The sequence below is a fragment of the Phyllobates terribilis genome, unplaced genomic scaffold (assembly GCF_046119375.1).
Source record: "Phyllobates terribilis strain yellow unplaced genomic scaffold, ASM4611937v1 Scaffold_1__5_contigs__length_1240528914, whole genome shotgun sequence".
Taxonomy (NCBI): Eukaryota; Metazoa; Chordata; class Amphibia; order Anura; family Dendrobatidae; genus Phyllobates; species Phyllobates terribilis.
Genome location: NW_027362761.1, coordinates 792116476 through 792139949, shown reverse-complemented (window position 1 = coordinate 792139949; position 23474 = coordinate 792116476). Strand labels below are relative to the sequence as shown.

At 43.5% G+C, this 23474-nt stretch overlaps 1 protein-coding gene across 3 annotated transcripts in view; it reads right to left on the bottom strand.

The window, feature by feature from the left end:
- Nucleotides 1-23474, bottom strand: part of EPHA5 (EPH receptor A5) — a 585860-nt gene that overhangs the window by 206213 nt on the left and 356173 nt on the right. For all 3 annotated transcript variants that reach the window (XM_073637053.1, XM_073637052.1, XM_073637051.1), the window contains exon 5: nucleotides 21467-21802. In XM_073637053.1, coding sequence (XP_073493154.1) covers nucleotides 21467-21802 — 336 coding nt within the window. The remainder of the gene's footprint in view (nucleotides 1-21466; nucleotides 21803-23474) is intronic.

The following is a 23474-nucleotide window of genomic DNA, read 5'->3' as shown; positions in this document are numbered from 1 at the left end:
CAAGCAGAGCAGAGCAAAACCACAGGTGCGGTGGAGAAGCAGAGCAGAGCGAAACCGCAGGTGTGGTGGACAAGTAGAGAAGAGCGAAACCGCAGGTGCGGTGGACAAGCAGAGGAGAGTAGAACTGCAGGTGCGGTGGTCAAGCAGAGCAGAGCAAAACCGCAGGTGCGGTGGACAAGCAGAGCAGAGTGAAACCGCAGGTGCAATAGACAAGCAGAGCAGAGCAAAACCGCAGGTGCGGTGGACAAGCAGAGCAGAGCGAAACCGCAGGTGCGGTGGACAAGCAGAGCAGAGCAAAACCGCAGGTGTGGTGGACAAGCAGAGCAGAGCAAAACCTCTGGTGCGGTGGACAAGCAGAGCAGAGCAAAGCCACACGTGCGGTGGACAAGCAGAGCAGAGTGAAACCGCAGGTGCAATAGACAAGCAGAGCAGAGCGAAACCGCAGGTGCGGTAGACAAGCAGAGCAGAGCAAAACCGCAGGTGCGGTAGACAAGCAGAGCAGAGCAAAACCGCAGGTGCGGTGGACAAGCAGAACAGAGCGAAACCGCAGGTGCAATAGACAAGCAGAGCAGAGCAAAACCGCAGGTGCGGTGGACAAGCAGAGCAGAGCGAAACCGCAGGTGCGGTGGACAAGCAGAGCAGAGCAAAACCGCAGGTGTGGTGGACAAGCAGAGCAGAGCAAAACCTCTGGTGCGGTGGACAAGCAGAGCAGAGCGAAACCGCAGGTGCGCTGGGCAAGCAGAGCAGAAGGTGCAGGCAGACAGGACTGGGCTCTGTTCACATAGAACAGGCTGGAAAATACAGGAAGATAGTTGGAACACAGGAGGTAGATACGGAGGCAGAGAAATGGGACAAGCAGAACCAGATACACACAAGGTACTTACAATGAATTAGCGAGTGGACACAAAACTCACAAACAGAAGTACAGAGACAACGAGTTGGAGTTAGGTGCAGGTTCAGACACTGCAGGATGAGGGCAGGTACGGACATAGAGACAAACAGGTAACGGGCTAGGACACAGTTCAGACAGGAACTGAACAAGATACAGTAACGAGCCTGGGAACTCAGCCCCCAGGGTGGCGGAAACAGACTAGAAGTCACAGATACAGATAACGGGCCTGGGTATATAGCGCCCAGGGTGGCGGAACAGACTAGAAATCACAGATACAGAAAACGGGCCTGGGTATACAGCACCCAGGGTGGTGGAACAGACTAGATACAGGACAGGACCTGGCAACTCAGTTGCACAGAACAAACTGAAAGAAAGTGTTGCTTAGGCACCTCCTACTGGGTGGAGGGGGTTTAAGTATCCAGTGACTCACAAAAATAGGCTGGGGACGCATTAGGAGTGTGCACACAGAAACTATAAGAATCAGGCAGTAACCGCGCCACCGCCCTAAGCTGTCAGACAAGAGACATGCACACAGCAGGTACTGGAGCAAAGTGTGCAGCCTGGACTGATAGGTTAGATGGCGGTCTTGCATGGTGGGAGGTGGTAAGCCATGCCAGCACGCCGCCAGGGATGTTACAATGGTCTTTATAGAAACACAGAAAAAGATCCAAGGAAAACTAAAACAGGAGGAAGCGCTGTCACAAGGATTATTTTATTGGTGTTCTTTGGATCCTTTGGTGTCCATTTGCTTTTTTGGGCCTGGGGATTTCATAGTGAATTAGGTATGTCCAGACAGTTAATATAAAGGGTTGTGTTCATCAGAGACAACCTGTTTTTTAAAGAGAAGCCGCCAGGATCATCAGCTAATCACCCTGGGACCTCCTCCTTGCACCCTAGGAAACTAATTTTGTAGTGGTAAGTAGCGGCCAGCTAGGCATATTCCTTGAATGGTGCTAAATAAATGCGATATTACATGGCAGACATTTAAATGAATGAGAGCTCCTCTTACGGAGCTTTTTTCCTATTCCAGCCTACGAAGAGGGTCTAGAGCATATGAACTGGGGTTGGCTTTTTTACTTCTGTTTTTTTTGCCAATTTGAAATTACTGAAAATATTGCCATTGCATTAAAAAAAAACTACTAAAGTATAATATATATATATATATATATATATATATATATATATATATATATATACACACACACACAGTTGTGCTCAAAAGCTTACATACCCTGGCAGAATTTTTCCTTTCTTGGCCTTGGTTCAGAGAGTATGAATGATAACAAAAAAACTTTCTCCACTCATGGTTATTGGTTGGGTGAAGCCATTTATTGTCAAACTACTGTGTTTTCTTTTTTTTTAAATCTTAATGACAACCAAAAACATCCTAATGACCCTGATCAAGAGTTCACATACCCTGATTATTTTGGCCTGATAACATACACAGAATTTGATACAAATGGGTTTGAATGGCTACGAAAGGTAAATCCTCACCTGTGACCTGTTTGCTTGTAATCAGTGGGTGTGCATAAAAGCTGAGTGAGTTTCTGGGATCCAGAGAGACTCTTGCATCTTTCATCCAGCCACTGATGTTTCTGGATTGTGAGTCATGGGGAAACAAAAGAATTGTCAACGGATCTAAGGGAAAAGGTAGTTGAACTGTATAACACAGGAAAGAAATACAAAAAAAATCCAAGGAATTGATAATGCCAGTCAGCAGCGTTCAAACTGTAATTAACAAATGGAAAATCAAGGGCTCTGTAAAAACCAAACCACGGGCAGGTAAATGAACAATAATTTCGGCCACAACTGCCAAGAACATTGTTCGGTATGCAAAGAAAAACCCACAAATAACACCAGCTGAAATTCTTTTTGTAAATACCTTGTGTTGCAGTTACTGCCTGTGAGCGGCGCTATCCTTGGCCACTCACAGGCATCATGTATCCCCCAGCTGCAGACAGCACAGACATGCGCTGATGTCACATCATGGTTCCAGATGCAGCCGGGGGTCTCTCTCTTCTGCGTTCCACAGGTGGATGCTGGGCTGTGGGCGGGGTTACCCGCACGTCACACCCAGCATCTACCGTGCGCTCTCCCTCTCCCCATTCATTGGGAAAGCGCGCAGTGGATGCTGGGTGTGACGCGGGGGGTAACCCCGCCCACAACCCAGCATCCACCGGGGGGACCGCGTCACTGATGTCACGCCTCACTTGACATGACATCAGTGGCGGGTCACATGATGCCTGCGAGCGGCCAAGGATTTCGCTGCTTACAGGCAGTAACTGCAACACAAGGTAATTACAAAAACCCTTAGGGGCCCCAGGGGAATACATTGGGGGGGGTAATAAAAAGTAGTGAACAACTTCTTTAAGAACTGGGGTATGTGAACTTTTGATCAGGGTAATTTGAATGTTTTTGGTTGTCATTAAGATTTAAAAAGAGAAAACACAGTAGTATGACAATAAATGGCTTCACCCAACCAGTAACCATGAGTGGAGAAAAAGTTTTTTGTTATCATTCATATTTTCTGAAAGGAAAAATTCTGCAGGGGTATGTAAACTTTTGAGCACAACTGTAAATAGAGATATATCTATATCTATATATACAGTAGAGACCAAAAGTTTGGACACACCTTCTCATTTAAAGATTTTTCTGTAATTTCATGACTATGAAAATTGTACATTCACACTGAAGGCATCAAAACTATGAATTAACACATGTGGAATTATATACTTAACAAAAAAGTGTGAAACAACTGAAAATATGTCTTATATTCTAGGTTCTTCAAAGTAGCCACCTTTTGCTTTGATGACTACTTTACACACTCTCTTGATGAGCTTCAAGAGGTAGTCACCGGAAATGGTTTTCACTTCACAGGTGTGCCCTGTCAGTGGGATTTCTTGCCTTATAAATGGGGTTGGGACCATCAGTTGTGCTGTGCAGAAGTCTGGTGGATACACAGCTGATAGTCCTACTGAATACACTGTTAGAATTTGTATTATGGCAAGAAAAAAGCAGCTAAGTAAAGAAAAACAAGTGGCCATCATTACTTTAAGAAATGAAGGTCAGTCAGTCCGAAAAATTGGGCAAACTTTGAAAGTGTCCCCAAGTGCAGTTGCAAAAACCATCAGCGCTGAAAAGAAACTGGCTCACATGAGGACCGCCCCAGGAAAGGAAGATCAAGAGTCACCTCTGCTTCTGAGGATAAGTTTATCCGAGTCACAAGCCTCAGAAATCGCAGGTTAACAGCAGCTCAGATTAGAGACCAGGTCAATGCCACACAGAGTTCTAGCAGCAGACACATCTCTACAACAACTGTTAAGAGGAGACTTTGTGCAGCAGGCCTTCATGGTAAAATATCTGCTAGGAAACCACTGCTAAGGACAGGCAACAAGCAGAAGAGACTTGTTTGGGCTAAAGAACACAAGGAATGGACATTAGACCAGTTGAAATCTGTGCTTTGGTCTGATGAGTCCAAATTTGAAATCTTTGGTTCCAACCACCGTGTCTTTGTGCGACGCAGAAAAGGTGAACGGATGGACTCTACCTGCCTGGTTCCCACCTTGAAGCATGGAGGAGGAGGTGTGATGGTGTGGGGGTGCTTTGCTGGAGACACTGTTGGAGATTTATTCAAAATTGAAGGCATACTGAACCAGCATGGCTACCACAGCATCTTGCAGCGGCATGCTATTCCATCCGGTTTGCGTTTAGTTGGACAATCATTTATTTTTCAACAGGACAATGACCGCAAACACACCTCCAGGCTGTGTAAGGGCTATTTGACCAAGGAGGAGAGTGATGGGGTGCTACGCCAGATGACCTGGCCTCCACAGTCACCAAACCTGAAGCCAATCGAGATGGTTTGGGGTAAGCTGGACCGCAGAGTGAAGGCAAAAGGGCCAACAAGTGCTAAACATCTCTGGGAACTCCTTCAAGATTGTTGGAAGACCATTTCCGGTGACTACCTCTTGAAGCTCATCAAGAGAATGCCAAGAGTGTGCAAAGCAGTCATCAAAGCAAAAGGTGGCTACTTTGAAGAACCTAGTGTTAGAACTCTCCTGTTAAGTTTTTTCTATTTTGCTGGTCACATGACCTTTTTGCCTAGTTAATCCTGCTCCGCCCTTCTGGCCATGCTGGACTTCATTGTAATTTCTACTCTTAAGCTAGCCAGGTGCTTTGTTACCTTTCTCAGTCAGTTTAGCTAGGTCTTTTGACCTTTATGTTCTATGTTGTGTGTTTGTCTTTTTACTGCTACAATTTCTGCTAGGAGGTGTCCATCTTTCTCCCAGTCCCTAGTTCTTGTAGGGATCCCTCCCTCACATCTATAGGTCTTCGTTCAGACTAGCTGAGGACTTTAGCGGGTCTGATCGCAGGATCAGGTTCCCCGTTACATCGTAGGGATCTAGCTTACTTCTATTGTAGGGACAGATCTCCTGTCTTTCCTTAGTGCTTGTAGCCTATCATAACACCTAGAATATAAGACATATTTTCAGTATTTTCACACTTTTTTGTTAAGTATATAATTCCACATGTGTTAATTCATAGTTTTGATGCCTTCAGTGTGAATGTACAATTTTCATAGTCATGAAAATACAGAAACATCTTTAAATGAGAAGTTGTGTCCAAACTTTTGGTCTGTACTATATATATATATATATATATATATATATATATATAGATAGATAGATAGATAGATAGATAGATAGATAGATATATTCACATGTAAAGCGCCAAGGAATAAATGGCGCTATAATAATAAGTAATAACAATAATAATATATACAGGGGGTATGGAAAGTATTCAGACCCCTTTAAATTTTTCACCCTTAGTTTCATTGCAGCCATTTGGTAAATCCTAAAAAGTTCATTTTTTTTCTCATTAAAGTACACTCTGCACCCCATCTTGACTGAAAAAAACAGAAATTTAGAAATTTTTCAAATTTATTGAAAAAGAAAAACTGAAATATCACATGGTCATAAGTATTCAGACGCTTTGCTCAGTATTGAGTAGAAGCACCCTTCTGAGCTAGTACAGCTATGAGACTTCTTGGAAATGATGCAACAAGTTTTTCACACCTGGATTTGGGGATCCTCTGCCATTCTTCCTTGCAGATTCTCTCCAGTTCCATCAGGTTGGATGGTGAACGTTGGTGGACAGCCATTTTCAGGTCTTTCCAGAGATGCTGATTTGGGTTTAGGTCAGGTCTCTGGCTGGGCCAGTCAGGAATGGTCACAGAGTTGTTCTGAAGCCACTCCTTTGTTATTTTAGCTGTGTGCTTAGGGTCATTGTCTTGTTGTCTTGTTGGAAGGTGAACCTTCGGCCAAGTCTAAGGTCCAGAGCACTCTGGAAGAGGTTTTCATCCAGGATATCTCTTGTACTTGGCCGCATTCATGTTTCCTTCAATTGTAACTAGTCGTCCTGTCCCTGCAGCTGAAAAACACCCACATTGCATGATGCTGCCACCACCATGTTTCACTGTTGGGATTGCATTGGGCAAGTGATGAGCAGTGCCTGGTTTTCTCCAGACATACAGCTTAGAATTTTCACCAAAAAGTTCTATCTTCATCTCATCAGAGCAGAGAATCTTATTTCTCATAGACCGGGAGTCCTTCATGTGTTTTTGAGCAAACTCTATGTGGGCTTTCATATGTCTTGCACTGAGGAGAGGCTTCTGTCAGGCTACTCTGCCATAAAGGCCCCACAGGGGGAGGGCTGCAGTGATAGTTGACTTTGTGGAACTTTCTCCCATCTCCCTACTGCATCTCTGGAGCTCAGCCACAGTGATCTTGGGGTTCTTCTTTACCTCTCTCACCAAGGCTCTTCTCCACCGATTGCTCAGTTTGGCTGTACGGCCAGATCTAGTAAAACTTCTGATGGTCCAAAATTCTTCCATTTAAGGATTATGGAGGCCACTGTGCTCTTATGAACCTTGAGTAATGCAGAAATTCTTTTGTAACCTTGGCCAGATCTGTGCCTTGCCACAATTCTGACTGAGCTCCTTGGGCAGTTCCTTTGAGCTCATGATTCTCATTTGGTCTGACATGCACTGTGAGCTGTGAGGTCTTGTATAGACAGGTGTGTGATTTTCCAAATCAAGTCCTATTAGTTTAATTAAACACAGCTGGACTCCAATGAAGGAGTAGAACCATATCAAGGAGGATCACAAGGAAATGGACAGCATGTGACTTAAATATGAGTGTCTGAGCAAAGGGTCTGAATACTTATGATCATGTGATATTTCAGTTTTTCTTTTTTAATAAATTTGCAAAAATGTCTACATTTCTGTTTTTTTTTCAGTCAAGATGGGGTGCAGAGTGTACTTTAATGAGAAAAAAATGAACTTTTTAGAATTTACCAAATGGCTGCAATGAAACAAAGAGTGAAAAATGTAAAGGGGTCTGAATACTTTCTGTACCCGCTGTATATATATACATATATATTTATATATGCATATGTAGATATATAAAGACAAAAAAGAACCATATAAATATGTATACATATATTCGTTTTTTTTAAAATAAGAAACTGTTTTTAAAACATTAAGCATGAAAAGTGAAGGACACAAAGGAATAAGGTGGACGTTCAGAGATGGATAATGTTGCAGAGGAGTATTCTCCCGGTTTTTATGAAATGCAAGTAAATTTAGTTTTTCTTGTTCCAGATTTAGATTAATTTCAGTAATAAAGTTAAACAAGTCTTTAAGGACCCTGTGACCAGAAACCAAGTGTATCCTATACTCAATTCCTATACAGCGTATGGTCCAAAGAAAGTAAATTCTCAGAAAATTCTAAGAAAATGAAATTCAAGTCCAAATTGAAAAAATGAGTAAAGGTATTATTATGAGAGAAATGTAATTCAAAACAAAACCTATGTCCAAATGCATTCTACATAAGCCAAAAAGTTTGATTTCCAAAACAGGAAAGCTGGCAAAGGAATGTGCTGGCAATGTACTTCAGAGCAGTACTCACATTCAGAACATCTTGTAGCAACACAAAAACAAACTAACACTTGGCTCCGCTCTATACTTCAATACTAAAAGGTTTTTCATTATTCTTAGGGACAAAGAAACTATTAAAACTGATGCGCAATAACGTGTAACTGATTAATACCTAAATGTCTACATAGCCATATATAATTGTATATACAGTATATGCACCAGAATTCAATAAGTAATAATAATAATTTTTATTTATATATAGCGCCAACATATTCCGCAGCACTTTACAATTAAGCGGGGGTATATACAGACAATAAATTCAATACAATTTAAGACAGTTTAAACAGTTACATCAGGAGTGAGGTCCCTACTCGCAAGCTTACATTCTACAAGGAAATGGGAGGGACACAATAGGAGAGAAGTGCTTGTTATTTCAGGTCTGGCAATTATAATAAATACGGATTTTCATATAAAGCTGTATGATCCGGTCATCAGCCAGTATGTTTAAGTGCAATACTCAAGTACCGAGTGCAGTTATCTTGTGCATGGAGGGTGTGGAGACAGATGAAGAGTAGGGAACAGATTCTGAATAATATTTAGAAGGAGGGAACAGGGGAAAGTTAATTTAGTGAGTAGTTAAGTTGGTAGGCTTGTTTAAAGAGATGGTTTTTTTAAAGCGCACTTGAAGACATGGGGGCTAGACATCAGTCGGATCGCTTGGGGTAGTGCATTCCAGAGAACTGGCGCAGCACGAGAGAAGTCTTGGAGATGGAGGTGCGAGGTTCGGATTATGGGGGATGTTAGTCTTAGGTCATTTGTAGAACGGACAGCACGTGTAGGGCGATAGGCAAATATGAGCGAGAAGATATAAGGCGGTGCAGAACTGTGGAGAGCTTTGTGGGTGAGAGCGATGAGTTTATATTGGACCCTGTAGCTGATGGGCAACCAGTGTAAAGACTCGCCCAAAATGGAGGCATCGGTGAAGCGGCTGGACAGAAATATGACCCTGGTTGCCCCATTCAGGCCGGATTGGAGAGGAGAAAGTTTGGTAAGAGGGAGACCGATCAGAAGAGAGTTGCAGTAGTCCAGATGAGAGTGAATAAGGGTGACAGAGTTTAGCAGTTTCAAAGGTCAGAAAAGGTCGGATTCTGGAGATGTTTTTAAGATGCAGGTGACAAGAGCGAGTGAGTGATCAGATATGGGGATTAAAGGAAAGCTTAGTGTCGAATATGACCCCAAGGCAGTGGGCGTGCTGCTTGGGAGTTATGATTGAACCCTCCAAGGTAATTTCGATGTTAGGTAGAGCTGGGTTAGTAGAGGGGAGAACAACAAGAAGTTCAGTTTTAGAGAGATTCAGTTTAAGATAGAGGGAGGACATGATGTTAGAGACAGCGGACAGACAATCCTTGGTATTTTGTATTAGGGTAGGGGTGATGTCAGGTGAAGAGGTGTATAGTTGGGTGTCATCAGCATAGAGATGATACTGGAACCCAAATCTGCTGATTGTTTGTCCAATAGGGGCAGTGTATAGAGAGAAGAGGAGGAGGCCTAGGACTGAGCCCTGCGGGACCCCGATAGTAAAGCCCCCGTCTCACATAGCGAGATCGCTAGCGAGATCGCTGCTGTGTCACGGTTTTGGTGACGCAACAGCGACCTCACCAGCGATGTCGCTATGTGTGACACTTTGCAGCGATCAGGCCCCTGCTGTGAGGTCACTGATCGCTGCAAAGTGTCCTGGACCATTCTTCGGTCGTTGCCCTCCCGCTGGTCAGCACACATCGCTGTGTGTGACCAGCGGGAGCAGCGATCAGGCTGGTAAGCATGGTAAACATCGGGTTACTAGGGGCACACGCGCACCTAGTAACCCGTTGTTTATCATGGTTACCACTCTGCTACAGTGAGCGGGAGGTTACCGCTCACTTTAGCAGCCTCATAACCATGATAAACAATGGGTTACTAGGTGCGCATGTGCCCCTAGTAACCCGATGTTTACCATGGTTACCAGCCTGCTCCTGCTTCAGCAGGCTGGTAACCAGGAGCAGGACATCATGGAAAGATTCTTTCCACGATGTCGCTGCTCCCCTGATCGTTGGTGAGCCTGCCTGTTTGACAGCTCACCAGCGACCACACAGAGACGCAGCAATGATCCCTGACAGGTCGTATCGTTGTCGGGATCGTTGCAGCGTCGCTAAGTGTGATGGGGCCTTAAGGGGACGAGGAGGGGAAGAGGAGCCGGCAAAAGATACCATGAAGGAGCGGTCAGAGAGGTAGGAGGAGAACCAGGAGAGAACAGTGTCTTTGAGGCCTATAGAGCGGAGCATAGTGAGGAGGAGCTGGTGATCCACAGTGTCAAATGCGGCAGAGAGATCCAGGAGAATCAGCAGGGAGCAGTGACCTTGGGATTTAGCTGTTAGTAGATCATTAGAGACTTTAATGAGGGCAGTTTCAGTGGAGTCTAAGGAGCGGAAACCAGATTGTAGAGGGTCGAGGAGTTATCTGAGAGATAGCGGATTAGACGGGCGTGGACCAAGCTTTCAAGGAGTTTAGAGATGAAAGGAAGGTTAGAGACAGGTCTGTAGTTAGCAGTGCAGTTCTGGTCCAGGGATGGCTTTTTAAGTAAAGGGGTTATGATAGCATGTTTAAATGAGGAGGGAAAGATACCCGAAGAAAGAGAGAGGTTAAATATTTTAGTCAGGTGAGTGGTGATCACTGGTGAGAGAGACTGCAGGAGATGTGAAGGAATGGGGTCACTATTGCAGGTTGTAGGTCGAGAAGAAATGAGGAGCTGGGTAACTACTTCTTCTGTAACAGGCTCAAAGATGGCTAGTGAGCTTGAAGTGCGGCAGGGAAGGGGAACCAGGCACTGAGAAGATTGGGATGAGATGCCCTGATGGATGTGGTTGATTTTTTCTAGGAAATAAGTGGCCACATCCTCCCAGCTGAGGTTGGTGATGGGGGCCTGTGCTTAAGGTTTCAGGAGGGAGTTTAAGTTTTCAAAAATTCGTTTTGGATTTTTGGACAGTGAAGTCATGAGAGTGGTGAAGTAGGATTGTTTGGCCAGATGAAGGGTAGAGTTATAGGTTTTGAGCATGAATTTATAGTAGATGAAGTCCTCTGCTAAAAGAGATTTTTTCCACTGATGCTCAGCACACCTTGAGCAACGCTGAAGAAAGCATGTTTGCATTGTGTGCCAGGGCTGCCGTTGTCTGTGTCGGGTCTTTCTGTGTGTGGAAGGTGTTGCTTCATTTAGGGCGCTCTTCAGTGTATTACTGTAGTGTGACAATGCTAAATCCGGACAGGAGACATGGGGGCTAAAGATGTGTGGAGATTGTCCATAAGCTGCTGGGTATTAATTGTACGTTTATTCCTATAAGTGTGGTAAGTGGGGGTGTCCCGGGTGAGGAGACAGTTCTTGACAGAGAAGAAAAGAAGGTTGTGGTCCGAGAGCGGGAGAGGGGAGTTAGGAAAGTCATGCAGCAAGCAGAGACGGCAAAAGACCAGGTCCAGAGTATTCCCGTCTTCGTGGGTAGGAGAATTAGTAAATTGTGAGAGGTCGAATGAGGAGGTTAGAGAAAGTAGAAGAGAGGCAGATTGGGAGAGGGGATCATTGATGGGGATATTAAAGTCTCCCATGATGATGGTGGGGATGTCACAGGATAGAAATTGAGGAAGCCAGGTGGCAAAGTGATCCAGGAACTGGCGGGAGGAGCCTGGAGGGCGATACACAACCGCCACTCGCAAGGAGAAGGGTTTGAAGAGTCTGATGGTGTGCACTTCGAAGGAAGAAAACATAAGTGAGGGAACTAGGGGGATGACCTGGAAAGCACATTGTGGTGAAAGGAGCAGACCAACACCTCCACCCTGTCTATTCTCAGGTCTGGCGATTTGTGAAAATTTCAGCCCACCAAATGAGAGAGCAGCAGCTGGGGTGGTGTCTGAATGCTGGATCCAGGTTTCAGTAATAGCCAAAAGGTTAAGGGAATTATAGAGGAAAAAATCGTGAGTGTAAGTTAGTTTGTTACACACAGACTGTGCGTTCCAGAGAGCACAGTGGAAAGCAATAGAAAAGGGCATGCACTGAATGTTAATAAGATTATCAGGGTTTCCATAGGCAGCTGGAGGAGAGTGGTGTATGCTAGTGGAGGGAGGCCCAGGATTGGGGGAGATGTCGCCAGCGACTAGTAGAAGGAGAAAAAAGAGAAAGAGCAGGTGGTGCAATGATTTGTATGAACGTTTTGAGTGCTGTAAGGAGGTAGTGGATGGTTTGAAGTGGGTGAGAAAGGTCAGTAGAGCCTCAGAGTTATACATGGGAGAGGGGAGAGAGGAGGGGTTGATATGGAGAGAGTGCACAAAATGTGTTAAAGGGCGGGCGAGATGTGAGAAAGCAGTGGTTAAAACAAGTAAGAAGCAGATTGCTATGACCAATGCATAATGCAATACAACTGATCAAGAAGCAGCATGTATGTATGAATATCTTATGCACCTTACTTGTCTCCTGCCCTGTCCAACTGCCGTTGTATAACTGCTTATTAAAAGCACTTTAAGCTATTGCACTTAAAGTCTGTTGCACGTGTGACCCAGCACGCGTGCTATCCTGAGCCAGAGCGGAATATACTGTATATGAATTGAACTGTCTGCTAGCATGCAGCACCAGTTGGCCAAACTGAGTAATTAGCCTATTAGCACAAGGCCAGAGCAGGCAATCCTATGCAGGATAAACAAACCAATATACAACAGAGGGTCATAAAACAGTGAAATAGATAGCTTTGAACACTTTGGTTCTGTTTTAAAGAGAAAAAAAAAGTGATATGACTCTTTATTGCTTGTATAGTGTAAGCAGCCATATGGAAAACCAAAAGCAAGTTTGTTGCTCAGTAACAAACTCAGTATCATCTATATATTTTATAGAATAGCAATCATTTAATTTCATTATTTTTCCCATAAATCAATACAGCAGGTGTAATATATTTTATTTAAAAATATCCACTTTTTTCTCCTTCTGGACTGATCATTCATTCTTGAAATTCTCAATTCATATGCAAAATCTGTGTTTTGTGAGTACTGTACATATTTTATCATTGAGATAGGAAATACCAGTTGGTGCTCATGAAGTTCTATGAAACTAGCAGAGGAATTTCTTTGTCTGCTTCTAGCTCATCCCCCTCCCTTTTCCATAGAATTTTAAAAAGCACCAGCAGCCATCTCCTATCTCAGTAGTGGGAAAATCTGTCTTCACTGAACACAGATATCATAAAGTAGTAAGTTAAAAAACAAGTTAAAGGGAACTTGTCAGGTGATTCATGTTGCCCAACCGAATCCTGAATTCAGAGACCATATCTTTTCTATCTGTGTTTTACACTGCTAACTTTAAGCAAACACATACTTTGACTGTGGAATGGGACACTGAGCTGACTATTCATGGAGGCTACCCCACAGACTTCTCACCGCCTGGCTCTGCTGGACTACCACATCTCTGCTTATACACACATTGACGCCGATTCATCAGACAGATTTTGCCAGAATTCTCATGTAACACTGCTTGAAATGTTGCATTTTTACAACAGTCCTGGGTAGCTCTTCCACCTTTTAAAAAAGGGAGTGGAATTTTGCTGGAAAGGGGTGAACGTAAACTCTGGCAAGAAATTTTACAAAATTTAAGCCAAAAAAGTGGTGCAAATACGACAGATATGTAAGCCAGTCCCAGACTGTATAGTATATTACTTGTGTTGGGCCAAGTAAGCTAAAAAAAAAGTACAAAATTCATCAAGAAGCCATGCTGTATTACACACAGTATTGTATGCATGTACATGAGGTCGAGTATGGACAGGTAAAATTTCCATGTACAATAGCAGTAGGGCTGGCCCTGTGGAATCAATTCCATTTGTAGGCTCTAGGCACCCCAGACCAACACTGATCGTAAGAATCAATTCTTCATCTATCCATAATTGTGCCAGTTCTGGGGCCAATTGTAAGATAACTAGCACTTTACTGTGTAAGTTAGATCTTTCATGAAACCATTTACCTGTGGTCTTCAACTCCAGACTCTCCAAGTGTTGTTAAGCTACATGGCTCATTTGTCTCTATAAAGTGTATGGGTATTTAGAAACTTTATAAAACAGAAGTAGAGTGTAATATTGGAATAAAATATATTTAAAAAAACGTATAATTCAATACTTATATCACAGTCTGATGTGGTATTTTTTTAAATCAATTTAATCCCAAAAGTGTTTCTTAAACAAAAAATGATTTATAGACATGACAACAAATCTCGTCCAGATTCCCTCGTGATCCTGAGATTACAATAATTTTTTAACAACTGTTTGCCAATAGTTTTGCAGGTTGCAGCCACATGTAAATGAAGCTGTGCTGCAGTGCCCAGTAGAGCTAACGATCGGGAGCACAGCAAAACCTGTGGAGCAGTCACAATGGTAAAACTAGAACAGCATCCTCTTTTTTATCAGGATCAGTTTCTTAGAAACATTTTTTGATGCAAAATACCCTTTAAAACTTTAAAGGAGTTGTCCAATTACAACAGTTTAAAACCTTTTGGATGGCTGATAACTTGCTAATCATTGGGTGTCTCACCACTGGGACATGCTCTGATCAGTAGATGAGGGAATTTTTATCGTCGTTACAAAATGGCACGGCAAGTTGAACACCCGACCATCGCGACTGACAGAATAAGTTGAGTGCATCACTCAGCAGAGCCATAAGGAAAGAATTGTGCACAGGTCAAGAAGAGCACAGCCGCTCCATTCTAAAGGTGATAAAAGTTGACCGTTCTGCTGATCAGTGCATGACCTTGTGTTTGAATCCACACTGATGAAAAAGTCATCATCGGACGATCCCTTTAAGGATGCAGTTTATTTTGGTGACACGGATTTTTTTTTCGTTTATAAACCCCGCACATATAGTTTTTTGAAAAACTTGAAAAACATTTTTATACATAACAAGTTGACATTTTTATAAATACCTTTTTTTGGGTACAACATTCCATTGCTTTTTATTAATTTTTTTGTGGAAGGCAGGATAACAACAGTTTTCAATAGTGAAATCCTGCTTCTGGGCCTAACAGGGGTACAAACATGGCAGACATGGGAGCTTTCATTAGTAGTGTTGAGCCACCCCCGTAGTGTTCGGGTTCGGTTCGTCGAACACCGGGATGTTCGAGGAACTGTTCGTCGAACTGTTCGTCGAACACCGTCGAACACCGTTAAAACCAATGGCAGGCAAACAAAAACACATAGAAACACATAGAAAACACCTTTAAAGGTGTCCAAAAGCTGACAAACTGCTCAGAAGACACTCTCTTTAAAAAAGCCGGCCGGCAAATTCAGCAGCGGCATACACCGGTACCCGACAATTTAGACAAGAAGGAATAGAGCATCACACATAGATTAGATAGATAGAAACATGTCAGTCACACATATAAGAAGCACAGTGACAGTGTTGGTTACTGCACTTGTCATTTAGTGTAAAGGATTTATTTAAAAAAATAATAGTGTTTTCATGCACCGTCTCTTTAAAAAAGCCGGCCGGCAATTCAGCATCTGTACCCGACAATTTAGAACAGAAAGAATAGAGCTTCACACATAGATTAGATAGATAGAAACATGTCAGTCACATATATAATAAGTACAGTGACAGTGTTGCCTACTGTTCTTGTCATTTAGTGTAAAGGATTTATTTAAAAAAATAATAGTGTTTTCATGCACCGTCTCTTTAAAAAAGCCGGCCGGCAATTCAGCATCTGTACCCGACAATTTAGAACAGAAAGAATAGAGCATCACACATAGTTTAGATAGATAGAAACATGTCAGTCAGATATATAATAAGTACAGTGATAGTGTTGATTACTGTACTTGTCATTTAGTGTTAAAATAAAGGATTTATTAAAAAAAAAAAAAAATTAGCGTGGGGATCCCCGTAATTTTAGTCTCTAGCAGAGGTTAAGCAGACGGCTGGGGCAGATGTTTGAAGCCTGGGAAGGGGGTAATACCCATGGAGCTTCCCAGGCTACTAATATCAGCCCCCAGCTGAATACCTAGCCTTTACTAGCTATTAAAATGGGGGACCCCCCCCAAAAAAATGACGTGGGGTCCCCCCTTTTTTAATAGCTAGCAAAGGCTAGGCAGACAGCTGGGGGCTGATATTAATAACTCAGGAAGGGTGCCATGAATATTGGCCCCCTCCCAGGCTAGAAACACCAGCCGTCAGCCACCCCAGAAATGGCGCATCCATAGGATGCGCCAATTCTGGCACTTAGCCTCGCTCTTCCCACTGCCCTGTAGCAGTGGCAGTGGGGTAATAGGGCTGGGGTTGATGTCAGCTTATAATGCCAGCTGACATCAAGCCCAGGTTAGTAATGGAGAGGCGTCTATAAGACACCCCCATTACTAACCCCATAGTCAAAGTTAAAAAAAAAACACAAACACCCAGAATAAAGTCCTTTAATTGAAATAAAGACACAATTCTTTATTGTTCTAAATTAAACCATACTTACCGTCACGCCCATTCCAGCTGAAGCCAACGATCTCCTGCAATAAAAATAAAATAATAAACCAACATCATCCTTACCTTTCGATGATTCCCAGGACAGCTCCAGCTCTGCTACATCGAGATGACAGGCTGGACCGCAGCAGAACGCTGCCATCCAGCCTGTCAACCCGCAGACACTGAGAAGAACAGGCTTGCTTGCGCTCCTCAGTGTCTCGATGTGACGGCATCCAGATGACCCGAGGTCATGTCCAATGAACTCGGCTCACCTCATGCACGTCACTGACAGCATGGGAAAATTCTCCTGCACTCAGCGCTTCAGCGTGGGAGCATTCTCACGCTGAAGCGTTGAGTGCAGGAGAATTTTCCCACGCTGTCAGTGACGTGCATGAGGTGAGCTGAGATCATTGGACATGAACTCACCTCATGCACGTCACTGACAGCGAGGGAAAATTCTCCTGCACTCAGCGCTTCAGCGTGGGAGAACTCTCACGCTGAAGCACTGAGTGCAGGAGAATTCTCCCACGCTGTCAGTGACGTGCATGAGGTGAGCTCATGTCCAATGAACTCAGCTCACCTCATGCACGTCACTGACAGCGTGAGAAAATTCTCCTGCTCTCAGCGCTTCAGCGTGAGAATTTTCCCACGCTGTCAGTGACGTGCATGAGGTGAGTTCATGTCCAATGATCTCAGCTCATCTCATGCACGTCACTTACAGCGTGGGAGAATTCTCACGCTGAAGCGCTGAGTGCAGGAGAATTTTCCCACGCTGTCAGTGACGTGCATGAGGTGAGCTGAGTTCATTGGACATGAGCTCACCTCATGCACGTCACTGATAGCGTGGGAGAATTCTCCTGCACTCAGCGCTTCAGCGAGAGAATTTTCCCACGCTGTCAGTGACGTGCATGAGGTGAGCCGAGTTCATTGGACATTACCTCGGCTCATCTGGATGCCGTCACAGCGAGACACTGAGGAGCGCAAGCAAGCCTGCTCTTCTCAGTGTCTGCGGGATGACAGGCTGGATGGCAGCTTTCTGCTGCGGTCCAGCCAGTCATCTCGATGTAGCAGAGCTGAAGCTGTCATGGGAACCATGGAAAGGTAAGGATGATGTTGGTTTATTATTTTTCTTTTATTGCAGGAGATCGTTGGCTTCAGCTGGAATGGGCTTGATGGTAAGTATGGTTTAATTTAGAACAATAAAGAATTGTGTGTTTATTTCAATTAAAGGACTTTATTCTGGGTGTTGTGTTTTTTTTAAATACTTTACTAGAAATTCATGGCGGTCATTTCTAATACTGGCGTGACCCCATGAATTTTGGGCTTAGGGCCAGCTGATAATACCAAGCTGGCCCTAACCCCTTTATTACCCAGTGAGCCACCGCACCAGGGCCCTGGATGAGTTGGGTACAGCGCCAGAAGATGGCGCTTCTTTGAACGCGCCATTTTCCGGGGTGGCTGCGGACTGCAATTTGCAGCGGGGGGGGGGCCCAGAAAGCTTGGGCCTCCCTGCGCTGCAGATTCCAGCCCCCAGCTGCCTAGTGGTACCTGGCTGGACACAAAAATAGGGCGAAGCCCCACTTAATTTTTTTTTAATTATTTCAAGAAATTCATGAAATAATTAAGAAAAAAAGGCCTTCCCTATATTGTTGTGTCCGGCCAGGTACAAATAGGCAGCTGGCGGTTAGGGGCAGCCCGTTCCTGCCTGCTGTACCTGGCTGCACACAAATATAGTGCGAAGCCCCACTTCAATTTTTTTCAATTATTTCAGGAAATTCATGAAATAATTAAAAAAAAATTGACGTGGGGCTTCGCACTATATTTGTGTCCAGCCAGGTACAGCAGGCAGGAACGGGCTGCCCCCAACCACCAGCTGCCTATTTGTACCTGGCCGGACACAACAATATAGGGAAGCCCTTTTTTTTTTAAATTATTTCATGAAATAATTAAAAAAAATTGAAGTGGGGCTTCGCACTATATTTGTGTCCAGCCAGGTACAGCAGGCAGGAACGGTCTGCCCCCAACCACCAGCTGCCTATTTGTACCTGGCCGGACACAACAATATAGGGAAGCCCTTTTTTTTTTAATTCTTTCATGAAATAATTAAAAAAAAATTGACGTGGGGCTTCGCACTATATTTGTGTCCAGCCAGGTACAGCAGGCAGGAACGGGCTGCCCCCAACCAACAGCTGCCTATTTGTATCTGGCCGGACACAACAATATAGGGAAGCCCTTTTTTTCTTAATTATTTCATGACATAGTTTAAGGAATATTGACGTGGGGCTTCGCCCTGTTTTTGTGTCCAGCCAGGTACAACTAGGCAGCTGGGGGCTGGAATCCGCAGCGCAGGGAGGCCCAAGCTTTCTGGGCAACCCCCGCTGCAAATTGCAGTCCGCAGCCACCCCGGAAAATGGCGCGTTCATAGAAGCGCCATCTTCTGGCGCTGTACCCAACTCATCCAGGGCCCTGATGCGGTGGCTCACTGGGTAATAAAGGGGTTAGGGCCAGCTTGGCATTATCAGCTGGCCCTAAGCCCGAAATTCATGGGGTCGCGCCAATATTAGACATGACCACCATGTATTTCTAGTAAAGTATTTAAAAAAAACACAACACCCAGAAAAAAAGTCCTTTAATTGAAATAAACACACAATTCTTTATTGTTCTAAATTAAACCATACTTACCGCCACGCCCATTCCAGCTGAAGCCAACGATCTCCTACAATAAAAGAAAAATAATAAAGCAACATCATCCTTACCTTTCCATGGTTCTCATGACAGCTTCAGCTCTGCTACATCGAGATGACTGGCTGGACTGCAGCAGAACGCTGCCATCCAGCCTGTCATCCCGCAGACACTGAGAAGCGCAGGCTTGCTTGCGCTCCACAGTGTCTCTCTATGAGGGCATCCAGATGAGCCGAGTTAATGTCCAATGAACTCGGCTCACCTCATGCACGTCACTGACAGCGTGGGAAAATTCTCCTGCACTCAGCGCTTCAGCGTGGGAGAATTCTCACGCTGAAGCGCTGAGTGCAGGAGAATTTTCCCACGCTGTCAGTGACGTGCATGAGGTGAGCTGAGTTCATTGGACATGAGCTCACCTCATGCACGTCACTGACAGCGTGGGAGAATTCTCCTGCACTCAGCGCTTCAGCGTGAGAATTTTCCCACGCTGTCAGTGATGTGCATGAGGTGAGCCGAGTTCATTAGACATGAACTCGGCTCATCTGGATGCCGTCACAGAGAGACGCTGAGGAGCGCAAGCAAGCCTGCGCTTCTCAGTGTCTGCGGGATGACAGGCTGGATGGCAGCTTTCTGCTGCGGTCCAGCCTGTCATCTCGATGTAGCAGAGCTGAAGCTGTCGTGGGAACCATGGAAAGGTAAGGATTATGTTGCTTTATTATTTTTCTTTTATTGCAGGGGATCGTTGGCTTCAGCTGGAATGGGCGTGATTGTAAGTATGGTTTAATTTAGAACAATAAAGAATTGTGTCTTTATTTCAATTAAAGGACTTTATTCTGGGCGTTTGTGTTTTTTTTAACTTTGACTATGGGGTTAGTAATGGGGGCGTCTTATAGACGCCTCTCCATTACTAACCTGGGCTTGATGTCAGCTGGCATTATAAGCTGACATCAACCCCAGCCCTATTACCCCACTGCCACCGCTACAGGGCAGTGGGAAGAGCGAGGCTAAGTGACAGAATTGGCGCATCCTATGGATGTGCCATTTCAGGGGCGGCTGACAGCTGGTGTTTCTAGCCTGGGAGGGGGCCAATATTCATGGCACCCTTCCTGGGCTATTAATATAAGCCCCCAGCTTTCTGCCTAGCCTTTGCTAGCTATTAAAATAGAGGGGACCCCACGTCAATTTTTTGGGGGGTCCCCCATTTTAATAGCTAGTAAAGGCTAGGCATTCAGCTGGGGGCTGATATTAGTAGCCTGGGAAGCTCCGTGGGTATTACCCCTTCCCAGGCTTCAAACATCTGCCCCAGCTGTCTGCTTAACCTCCGCTAGAGCCTAAAATTATGGGGAACCCCACGCCAATTTTTTTTTAAATAAATCCTTTATTTTAACACTAAATGACAAGTACAGTAATCAACACTGTCACTGTACTTCATATGTATGTGACTGACATGTTTCTATCTATCTAATCTATGTGTGATGCTCTATTCCTTCCATTCTAAATTGTCGGGTACCGCTGCTGAATTGCCGGCCGGCTTTTTTAAAGAGACGGTGCATGAAAACACTAATATTTTTTTTAATAAATCCTTTACAATAAATGGCAAGTACAGTAATCAACACTGTCACTGTACTTCTTATATATGTGACTGACATGTTTCTATCTATCTAATCTATGTGTGATGCTATATTCCTTCTATTCTAAATTGTCGGGTACCACTGCTGAATTGCCGGCCGGCTTTTTTAAAGAGACGGTGCATGAAAACACTAATATTTTTTTTAATAAATCCTTTACACTAAATGACAAGTACAGTAATCAACACTGTCACTGTACTTCTTATATATGTGACTGACATGTTTCTATCTATCTAATCTATGTGTGAAGCTCTATTCTTTCGGTTCTAAATTGTCGGGTACCGGTGTACGCCGCTGCTGAATTGCCGGCTTTTCATGTTTCACTGTGAGCACAGTTCCCATCGATTTGGGCAATCACTCTAATGCCACAACCACCATGGCTGTGGCATTACAGTGAGTGGCAGACAATCCCTGCATGATTGGTGCTCTAAATAGCGCCAGACATGCAGGACACGCTTTTGGTGCACGAACAGTTATCGAACATAACCTCGAACAGCCGAATTTTTTGCAAATCGTTCGGGTTCGTCGAACAACTCGAACACTGCCCAAAACAGCTCGAATTTGAGATTGGCGAACAGTTCTAGTCGAACACCGCTCATCTCTATTCATTAGGCCCTGATTGCAATGACAACCCATCTGTATCCCATGATCGGTGTTAGTTGTTTCCTATTATGATGGCTCAGTCTCGCCTCCTGAACCCATACTCTCAACCCATCATGCATATACATTTCAACCAGTTCTCTTTCACCCATAGTTACCCAGTTACCTACCCAAGTCAATAAGTGTAACCAATAACATACGGTATTTGTTGTGTACATTTAAAATCCAACTTACCAGCCTGGTTGGTGGTGACATTCACTGAGACATACTGCCTAGATCCCGGGATAAGCCCAGACACACCATTTTCAGCTTCAACCTCAAAGGTGTAATTTGTATGGGCCTGAAGATCTATTACCATGACGGATGTGTTTCTGAGGCCAATTTGCTGAGGTACATAACGGACGTGAATTCCACACTCCTCACACACTCTGGCAATGGAGTTACATTTCTTGCATACAATATTATAGAAGACATCTTTTCTTCCTCCAGTGTCTGCAGGAAACATCCATTCCAAGAAGACACTAGTTTCGTTGATATTAGAAATTGCATTGCGTGGAGCTGATGGTGGCCCTTAGGAAAGAAAAAGAAAAATACACTGTTAATAATAAAAACATCATGATTAAATCATAGATTAATAAAATAACATAAAAAATAAAAATGTAAAGATAAATCCATAACATTTGGTCTCCAGAAAAAAAAGAAAGCTGTAAATCTGAGCAGTTTCAGCTCAGTTAAATTTTAGGCATTAATTAGCACTAACATCTATGAAGTGGCCTTTTATCTGCTACACCTGTATATTGCTCGCTGGTGTGGATATCTATGGAAGTTAGAATAAGCATAGAGCACCATTATACTAAGGATACACACAAGAAGCAGAAGGTTTAGGAGTGTCTTTAGTTAGCTTCACAAGAAATAATTGTTCCCAATTATTCTTTCTGTGTAAACATTCCACTGATCAACCGATTGGATTGTTTATGCTGGTATAAAAATCATCTCTATCAGCAGCATATCAACCCATAGTGATCACTTAAATAACTTGAAACTGACAAAAGTCATTTTCATTTGACCTTTTCCTGCATATCAAATAATGAAAATCAGAGATTGCTTTTGAATTGTGTTTCAACACAAAAATTTAAAAAGCAGACTAATGAAAATGGCCTGGACAAAAATGATGGCAGCCCTAGGAAAGTTTGAAAAGAATTTGACCATAGGGGCATGTTAAACTAAGGTGTGTTCTGTTGTTAGCATGACTTGTTTCTAAAACTTGTAATCAGGAAGTCTGCCTATTTAACCCCTTTACAACCCAAGGTGGTTTGCACGTTAATGACCAGGCCAATTTTTACAATTCTGACCACTGTCACTTTATGAGGTAATTACTCTGGAACGCTTCAACGGATTACCCTGATTCTGAGAATGTTTTTTCATTACATATGGTACTTCATGATAGTGGTAAAATTTCTTCGATATTACTTGCGCTTATTTGTGAAAAAATGGAAATGTGGTGAAAATTTAGAAAATTTTGCAATTTTCAAAATTTTTATTTTTATGCCCTTAAATCAGAGATATATATCACACAAAATAGTTAATAAATAACATTTCCCACATGTCTACTTTATATAAGCACAATTTTGGAACCAAAATTTTTTTTCATTAGGGAGCTATAAGAGTTAAAAGTTGACCAGCGATTTCTCATTTTTCCAACAAAATCTACAAAACCATTTTTTTAGGGACCACATCACATTTGAAGTCACTTTGAGGGGTCTTTATGACAGAAAATACCCAAAAGTAACACCATTCTAAAAACTGCACCCCTCAAGGTGCTCAAAACCACATACAAGAAGTTTATTAACCCTTCAGGTGCTTCACAGGAGTTTTTGGAATGTGGAAGAAAAAAATGAACGTTTAACTTTTTTTCACAAAAATGTTAATTTAGACCCAATTTTTTATGTTTGCAGGGGTAACAGGAAAAAATGGACCCCAAAATTTGTTGTGCAATTTCTCCTGAGCACGCAGATACCCCATATGTTGGGAAAAAACACTGTTTGGGTGCACGGCAGGGTTCGGAAAGGAAGGAGTGCCATTTGACTATTTGAATGTAAAATTTGCTTGAATAATTAGCGGATGACATGTTGCATTTGGGGAGCCCCTGATGTGCCTAAACAGTGGAAACCCCCCACAAGTGACACCACTTTGGAAACTAGACCCCTCAGGAAACTTAGCTAGATGTGTGGTGAGCACCTTG